This window comes from Nicotiana attenuata, unplaced genomic scaffold (assembly GCF_001879085.1).
Source record: "Nicotiana attenuata strain UT unplaced genomic scaffold, NIATTr2, whole genome shotgun sequence".
In the NCBI taxonomy this organism is placed as follows: Eukaryota; Viridiplantae; Streptophyta; class Magnoliopsida; order Solanales; family Solanaceae; genus Nicotiana; species Nicotiana attenuata.
The window spans coordinates 173,662-182,138 of NW_017672587.1; the positions used below are offsets into that span (position 1 = coordinate 173,662).

The 8,477-nt window shown below is 36.9% G+C and overlaps 2 protein-coding genes across 2 annotated transcripts; both read left to right on the forward strand.

The window, feature by feature from the left end:
• The first annotated feature begins 209 nt into the window (after positions 1-209).
• On the forward strand, positions 210-1,192 carry LOC109213755. Its single transcript, XM_019377586.1, has 2 exons — positions 210-462; positions 552-1,192. Exons 1-2 carry the CDS (start codon positions 210-212, stop codon positions 1,190-1,192), a joined length of 894 nt encoding a protein of 297 aa, XP_019233131.1.
• Positions 1,193-1,625: 433 nt separating this feature from the next.
• On the forward strand, positions 1,626-2,381 carry LOC109213758. Its single transcript, XM_019377588.1, has 2 exons — positions 1,626-2,083; positions 2,179-2,381. Exons 1-2 carry the CDS (start codon positions 1,698-1,700, stop codon positions 2,234-2,236), a joined length of 444 nt encoding a protein of 147 aa, XP_019233133.1. The 5' UTR covers positions 1,626-1,697; the 3' UTR covers positions 2,237-2,381.
• Positions 2,382-8,477: the final 6,096 nt, after the last annotated feature.

Here is an 8,477-nt window from a genome sequence, read left to right on the forward strand (position 1 = left end):
CTAAATGAGAGCTTAAGTGTTGGAAAATGGTCCATAGTCAGAACAGTATGAAGACGGCCTCGGAATGGAAATCCGATGGTTCCGTTAGCTTCGTTAGGTGATTTCGGGGTTGGGAGCGTTAATTCTTAAGACGACCGGCCGGGTCGTCACATAGGGCTGGTGATACTCGATGGGGATCTCACTACAAATCCTTTAATAATTTTATTCTTATGTTTGGCCCTATCACTGATGTACTTGATGCTATTGCGGTTAATGCACGTTTTGAAGAAAAGTGTAAGGCAAAGGGATACCTTAAAGCATGTTTAACATTTGAGATTGCCTTCATGTTGCATTTTATACGTACTGTTTTAGCAATTACAAATGAGCTTAATGTTGCCTTTCAAAAGAAGGAGCAAGATATTGCAAATGCTGTGATACTTGTTAGAGTGACAAAGGATCGGTTGCAACAACTGAAAGAGGACGGTTGGGCTCCACTTATTGATGAAGTATCTAAGTTTGTATTAAATGTGACATATTGATACCTAACTTTGATGAGCCTTATATGATCCTAGGAAGATCACGTCGTAGAGTTGCAGAGTACTCTATTTTACATCACTATCGTGTTGTAGTATTTCGTAAAACTATTGATTGGCAATTTCAAGAACTCAATAGTCGCTTTGATGAGGTGACAATTGAATTGCTTCTTGGAGCTTCTTGCTTGAACCCGGTTAACTCTTTTTCAAGTTTTGACATTGAAAAGATATTGAGATTGGCTGAGCTATATCCTGATGATTTTGATAAATATTCTATAGTTGACCTTCGTTTTCAGCTTGAGAATTATATTGTTGATGTTCGGGATGATGACAAAAGGTTTTCTGATCTTAAGGGACTTGGTGATCTTTCCAAGAAATTAGTAGAAACAAAGAAGCACGGGACTTATCCTCTTGTGTTTCGGCTAGTGAAATTTGCTTTACTTTTGCCTGTTGCTATGGCTACGGTTGAAAGAGCTTTCTCAGCAATGAAGTTGATAAAGACTGACTTACGAAATCGAATGGATGATGAGCTTTTGAGTGGTTGTTTGGTGCCTTATATAGAAAAAGATGTATTTTGTAATGTTTCTAATGAGGCTATTATGAATACATTTCAAAACATGAACCTCGTCGAGGAGAATTGTAGTGATGTACTTGAATTGTGTTTTATTAATATTATTTAAGTTGTCTTTTTATAATATGATATATATTATAAATTATTTACTCGTTCATTTACTCTTTAAATAGTGACACCACTTACGAGAAATTCTGATTTTCTGATTTTGAATACAGTAGACAACATATTATGTCTAAAAAATTTCTTTCTGTAATAATCAATATTATACAGTTAAACAGAGCCATATACTGTACCATATAACGGCGTCATCATGTTAAGAGGCCTAACTGCCCACTCAAACTACGGCATAACAAACCAGGGTGCCCACCAACGGCATACACAGATTAACCGAAACAACTGTTACTTTCACATGTCCACATCACCATTAGGCATTAGGCCGCCCCCCCCCTACCCCCCCCCGCACACCAAAAAAAAAAAAAATATACCCCCTCTCTCACACCCCCTGCTCTATATATAACTAGCATTGCGTGAATAACGCAGTCTTTAAAGTCACTTCCACGTTAAACTCTTTAGGTTCACATATCATAAAACCATTGTTTCTTGTGCACGGTATGAAGTTCCTACCGGAATTTGCCTTATGTTGGGGTGGCGCAACCATCACCCCAACGGTGACAGAGGTCGCCTCTGTAACCACTGCCCAGCCGCCGCAGGAGGAGGAGCAAAATCGCGGGAGAAATAGCAGTGAAGCTGCTACTCCAGGTGCTATAAGGGGGAGGGGAAGAAGGGTAGTAAAGCCCAAAAATGCAGCGAATTGGAAACCGGCGCTTCGAGTAATATCAGAAGAAAGAGTGATGTCTGATATTGTTGGTAATTGTAGCGGAGGAAGATCAAAAGAACGTGCAGCTGTTCCATCTTCTTGCGCCAAATCCGCTGCTAAAGTTAAAGCTAAATCTATTGCTAGATCCCAATTATCTCCTAGACACGGCGACGACTACTGGTACTGACTTCTCTCTCACTCTCTCTCTCTCTGCTACAAGAAACAATTGTGGAAATTACGAGCTAAAGTTTGTTTGGCTTTGTGTATATTTGCAGGAAATCAACAGGTCCGATGGCCGTGCCAGCATTTTCGCCGACAGCATTTTTATTCTGAGCTTTGTATTTTGCTGTTCTTATGTAGTGTATATGAATTGTGAATATTAATGAATCAATTTTCTTTTAAGTACCCAATTTTCTCTCCCTTTTATTTTATCTATTGTATTATAAGTTGGAAATGGAATATAATATTTCGGAATTCATCGGAATCAGTATCGTTGAACTGTTATATTGAAGTCGATTTTCAGTAAGTTTGTTTTGCTATAGAAGATCCCAAATGCCAAACAAGTCTACTTAACAGAAATAATGAGGTATTACTTTGCCTTTTTTTTCCCTTCCTAATCTTAAACATTCAATTTATTAAGATGATTAATCTTGGATAAATTTTGATTAATTAAACTAATAAACTAATGCACTACGTATATCGATCTCAGGGTGCTTCTAACAAATTAACTACTTTTTTTTTTTGGGTAACTAAAAAAAATAGTTAATTTTTTTTTGGTAACTATTTATAATATTGCAAAACCTATCATTTCGGGAAGAAGCCTAATATATATATATATATATATATATATATATTTTAGAAGGTTAGCAATGGTGGTAACAAACCCAAAGGATCAACAATGGTGGTAATTAAGAGGAGTAGCTATTAGAAGGTTAGCATTAGTTCATATAAGTAACTAATTAATATGCAAATTCTCTAGTTAACAAGACTTCAACCATTTTGAAATTATGACGACTATACAGTATAAATAATGTCACGACCCGGATTTCCCACCCTCGGGAGTCGTGATGGCGCCTACTAATAGGAGCTAGGCAAGCCAATTAATTTAACATTTCTCTCAACAACATTAACAGTATAAAGAAGAACGAGGCAATTAATATAAAAGCGGAAGTCTCGAAACATAAATAACTGAAACCAAGTGCGGAAATTCAAATACACTTCTACCCATATCTGATGTCACTAACTCACGAACTTCTACTGAATGCTAAATACAAAGTCTGAATAAGAATACAGTACTGTCTGATCCGATACAAGGGAAATCAAACGAAAGACAGAGATAAGAGAGACTCCGGGCCATGCGGACGCCAGCAAGGCTACCTTGGAAATCTCCGGACTGAAGTAAGCTCCCAACGCTCCTACTAATGTCCAAAAGCTCCTGCTCCGGTACTGTGATCTGTGCAAAAAGCACAGAAGTATAGCATCAGCACAACCGACCCCATGTGCTGGTAAGTGCCTGGCCTAACCCCGGCGAGGTAGTGACGAGGCTAGACAGGACCTACCAAAAATAACCTATGCAGATATATACATATACAAAGGCAACAGAAATAACAACAGAGAATATCAACTAAAAAGGGGAAGGGGGCATGCTCGGGGAAAAATACAGCGAACACAGATCAACGGATATAACGACGAAACTATCCCAATACCATAGCTCATTTATAGGTAGTCGGAGCGCCACACGATCCCATTTCTTAATTCATAAGTGGACGGCGTGCCACACGATCCCATTTCATAATATATATAAGTAGACGGCGTGCCACACGATCCCATATTATAGAATATAAGTGGACGGCGTGCCACACGATCCCATTTCATAATATATAAGTGGACGGCGTGCCACACGATCCCATATCATAGTATATAAGTGGACGGCGTGCCACACGATCCCATATTATAGTTCAAAATATCTGACTTTGTAAAGAAGGCCTCATTAGAGGAATTCGACAACATAACACTTTAACCCGGCAAGGGTACGGCTAACAGCCCAAATATCCCGGCAAGGGAGAGTACATAATAATAGTCTACACATCCCGGCAAGGGAATAATCACAACACATCCTCTTTTAAATTACTTCTTTCTCGACTATCACATTCTTGTTCGAGCCAACGCTCCAAAATATACCAATCACAATTCTTCCTCAACCGTTCACATTATATGAAATTTATCAATTAAACAAGGAAATTGTGTCACGTCATTCGAATTAAAAGCAGTTAAGACTCACGGTCATGCTAGACTCCGGTGCATAGATAACCGTCACCATACCTATACACCGTACTCCACATTTAGCAAGTAGCAAATAACATCCTAATCCTATTCCCTCAAGCCAAAGTTAGAACAAACACTTACCTCAAAATGCTCCAAACTCAACTCAATCCTCTAGTATAGCTTTACCCTTCGAATTCTCCACCAAACCGCTCGAATCTAGTCACAAATTACTTGAGTGTATCAACAAAGGCTAATCTAATAAATTTGAATGCATGGAAAGTGAATTTTCCCAAAGTTTGTTCAAAAATCCCCAAAATACCCCGGGCCCACGTGGTCAAAACCCGAGGTTCGAACCAAAACCCGACTACCCATTCCCCCATGAACTCAGATATATAAGTTATTTTGGAATCGGACCTCAAATTGAGGTCCAAAACCCCCAAATTTTGAAACCCTAGTTCTACCCTAAATTCCCAAATTCCCCCATTAAAATCTTTGTTTTGAAGTTGAAATTATGTTTAAAGATGTTAAGAAGCAAAGAAAATAAGTTAGAAATCACTTACCAATCGTTTTGAAGGAGAAGAATCGTTTGGAAAATCGCCTCTTATGTTTTGGGTTTTGAAAAAAGTGCAAAATGACTGAAAATCTCAGATTTATATACTTTGCTGAAGGACTGGCGCGGACCGCGCAAAAATGCCCCGCGGCCGCGCCGAGGAAGGGAGGGAAAACAACTCTCTGATCCTACCCAGCGCGGACCGCACGATTTTGGTGCGCGGCCGCGCTGGTGTCTTGCACCTGGGGCCTTCTCTGAATCTCCCAGCGCGGACCGCACGAACTTGGTGCGCGGCCGCGCTGGTCAAACCAAGGCTGAGGACCCCTCTGGATCTGGCCACGCGGACTGCACCGCGGCCGCGCTGGGGCCTGCAACACTGCAACATCTGTTACTTTAAGCCTAAGGCCTCCCGGGACCTACTCAAAACTCACCCGAGCCCTCGGGGCTCCAAACCAAGCATACACACTAACTCAATAACATCCTACGAACTCATCCGTGCGATCCAATCGCCAAAACAACATCGTAATCATCAAATTAGGCCTCAAGACCCACGATTTCCTTCCAATTTTCATAAGACATCAAGTTTAGAGTTTTTTGTCCAAAACACGTCAAACGACGTCCAAATCTAACCAACTTTACAGCAATTGCTTAAATCACATTTAAGACTTGTGCCGGGCGTCGGAACCAAAATACGAGCCCAACAGCACAGTTTTCTAAACAAATAACACTTTCAAATTCTTTAATTATTTTCAAAAAATAATTTCACACAATAATTCATTTCTCGGACTTGGAACCTCGGAATTTGATTCCGGGCACACACCCAAGTCCCAAAGTTTCCTACGGACCCTCCGGGACTGTCGAACCACGAGTCCGGGTCCGTTTGACCAAAACGTTGACCAAAGTCAAACTCGATCAATTTAAAACGTCAAATTTTATTAATTTTCTCACAAATTCACATGTAAACTTTCCGGTTACGCGCCCGGACTGCGCACACAAGTCGAGGCAACCCCCAAGTGAGGTTTCCAGGGCCTCAGAAGTACAGAGGGAGTAGGAATACAAGTGATGACCCCTTTGGGTCGTCACAAATAAATACTTATTGTAAATCGTAATATTACACTTTTAATAAAACTATTATTGAAACTTGATTAGTGTGGACCAACTTAAGCACAACCATGCATGCATTATATGTGTCAAAGGATAACGAACTTGGGGCGTTGACATAATCTTCATATGAAAGTTTGTATTAATTAACTATTATCTATTGGATGTTTGGAAGAAAAATAAGAAAGCATATTAAAATCTGCACAACTTGTACAAGAACATGTGGTCCTTTTTTTCATTGTACGCAAAATGTGGTAATCTCCACGTTACAATTGGGCGTTTGGTTGTATTGTTTATAAAGTAAATAATGGCGTCAAAAAAAAATTATACCCAACTACGTAATACTACTACTCTAGTCGTCCCAATTTATGTGGATGATATTTGAATTTCAAAAGTCAATAAAAAGTTTGAAATTTTTTCATATGCCTTTTTATTTAGTTTCAAAAAATATAAATTTTATTTTGAAAAAAATTAAAGATTTTATGTTCAAATTTACGATTAGAAATAAACAAGTTTGACTCTCAAAATTTAAACGATGACACGTAATTGGGAAAGAGAAAGTATCATATTGCATCAACTTTTGCCATTCTATTCTACCCCATTATATTATTCTTCATACTTAGATACAGTCTTGTTACCATTCCTCGTATCGCCATATTATTATCCCTTTTTCAATATATGTATGTATTATTACCATATTATTATCCCTTTTTCAATCTATATAGTATGTATCAGTATATCACTAATTAGTAATTACGTATCTCTGTTTGCGAATGAAACTCATCTCAGAAAAAGCAAACACCTACATGACCTGCTTGCAAAAATGAATAAATAAAATAAAATGAAACATGACCTATTAATATTTAATTAGACGAGTGACCTGCTGTTTCAAATTTTCCTATAGTAAAAATAATCAGTTAGCGGTTTTCCTTGTACATTTCATCAAATATCATTCCCACATCACTACAAGAAAAATGTATATTACATGGGGATTCCTTTGGGGATTAATATATAAGTAAATTTGCTTGTAACTTAGTTTCCTGCGAACAAAAATCCATTGGAAATTTTTTAGTGGTAATTGGTTTGTGACTTTCTGAGTATTTGAAGACGCTTTAATATCTTTTTAATAACATACTTTAATTTTTCTTTATTTTTTGTAATAAGACGCTTTAATTATATTGTATCGTATCATTTCTTTTTTGAAAGAATTTTTTTTTTTTTGGTTGTAAATTAAATGTTGTCAAAGCAGTCCTGGTGTTTTTGCATGCAATATCAATATGAACGCGCTGGATTCTATTGAAAAAAAAAAAACGAATGACAATTTCCTTTCAGAAAGCAACAATTCTGATTGATATTTTCTTAAACGATGTATAATTGGTCGCAACTTGCTAACGACGTCTTATTAGGAGTAAAAGACAAATCAGAAACCTGCCATAACTGCATCTTCGTCTATTATTGTTCTAAATTTTGCTTCTTAAATTGTGTCATGTACTCGTTATGGGTCCCGATTAATCCAGATTCGCATTAAAATTTTCATTTTATGGTAAAGGACTCCCTACAAAAGGTGATCTATTCACATGGCTCGAACTTGAAATTTTTAATTAAAGATGAACGGACTCTTAATTAAAATCCCACCACGACCTTTGGTGGTAAGCGCGCTTCTTAAATTAGGTGAAGCTGTGTGAAAAGAATTTTCCAGAAACAAAAACACTAAGCCACAAGATGTTCTGCCCCAAACCAATGGAGATTTGCATAAGTTTCGTGATGACTAGGTACGTTTCTGTGGTGAAAATGCGACTGGATTTCCCTCTTAACTCTGGCATTGAGTACAGGCACATTTATTTGTTATGTAGCTTAGATTTTTTCTCTTAATCTGCTTTGAATGTTTTCCCTGGCTCTTACAATTAAAAGCTACCTAACCAAACAATCTGGGGCCCAACGAAATTGGCAGTTGCTACTATTTATGAATGATGGTGACAAATTAGAGTTATGATGTTTAAATTCAGATAAATAAATTTAAAAAAAAGGTGATACTAGATTTTAAAATATATATAAATTTATATTTGTGGGTTCTTCAGGAGACTAGTCCCCATTTCGCCATGCAAGATCTTAACACATAAGAGTAACTGCTAGAAAAACGTTTAAAATTTGCAACATTGGTAAAGTTGAACTTAACGAACAATATGTAACTGTTAATAATAAACTTATACGATAATCAAGAAATTAAATAAGATCATAACTTGCTATAACGGATTAAATTATAATAAAATAAAAAATTATTAACATTATATATATACACACGTTTCGAAGATAGCATGGATAAACTTTGCTTAGACTTTAATGCGACTAGAGGAAGTATAAAAGAGAAAAGAAAGACTATAAAAGAAAATATAAGCCACTATTTATCACCAAAGTATGTCTACCCTGTTCCCTTGACCTTATACATATTTTATCAGCAATGAAACAAAAAAATCCAGATAAGAAAGTTAATGTAATAACAAAAATTCTAGATAAGAAAGTTAATGTAATATTGCCTAAACAGAGAATCCTAATATCAATTCTGTTTGGGATTTTTTCCTATCTATACCATATATGAAACTTTATTACTAAAAATGTGCATAATTTCATTATTACCCGCCATGTTTATATTTTTCCTAC

What these genes read in the sequence shown, in the direction of transcription:
- LOC109213755 (XM_019377586.1), top strand. Translation starts at nt 210, where the DNA reads ATGTTTGGCCCTATCACTGATGTACTTGATGCTATTGCGGTTAATGCA. An exon ending in GCAACAACTGAAAGAGGACG is followed by an intron (nt 463 to 551) that starts GTTGGGCTCCAC and finishes ATATGATCCTAG; the next exon opens with GAAGATCACGTCGTAGAGTT.
- LOC109213758 (XM_019377588.1), top strand. Translation starts at nt 1,698, where the DNA reads ATGAAGTTCCTACCGGAATTTGCCTTATGTTGGGGTGGCGCAACCATC. An exon ending in AGACACGGCGACGACTACTG is followed by an intron (nt 2,084 to 2,178) that starts GTACTGACTTCT and finishes GTATATTTGCAG; the next exon opens with GAAATCAACAGGTCCGATGG.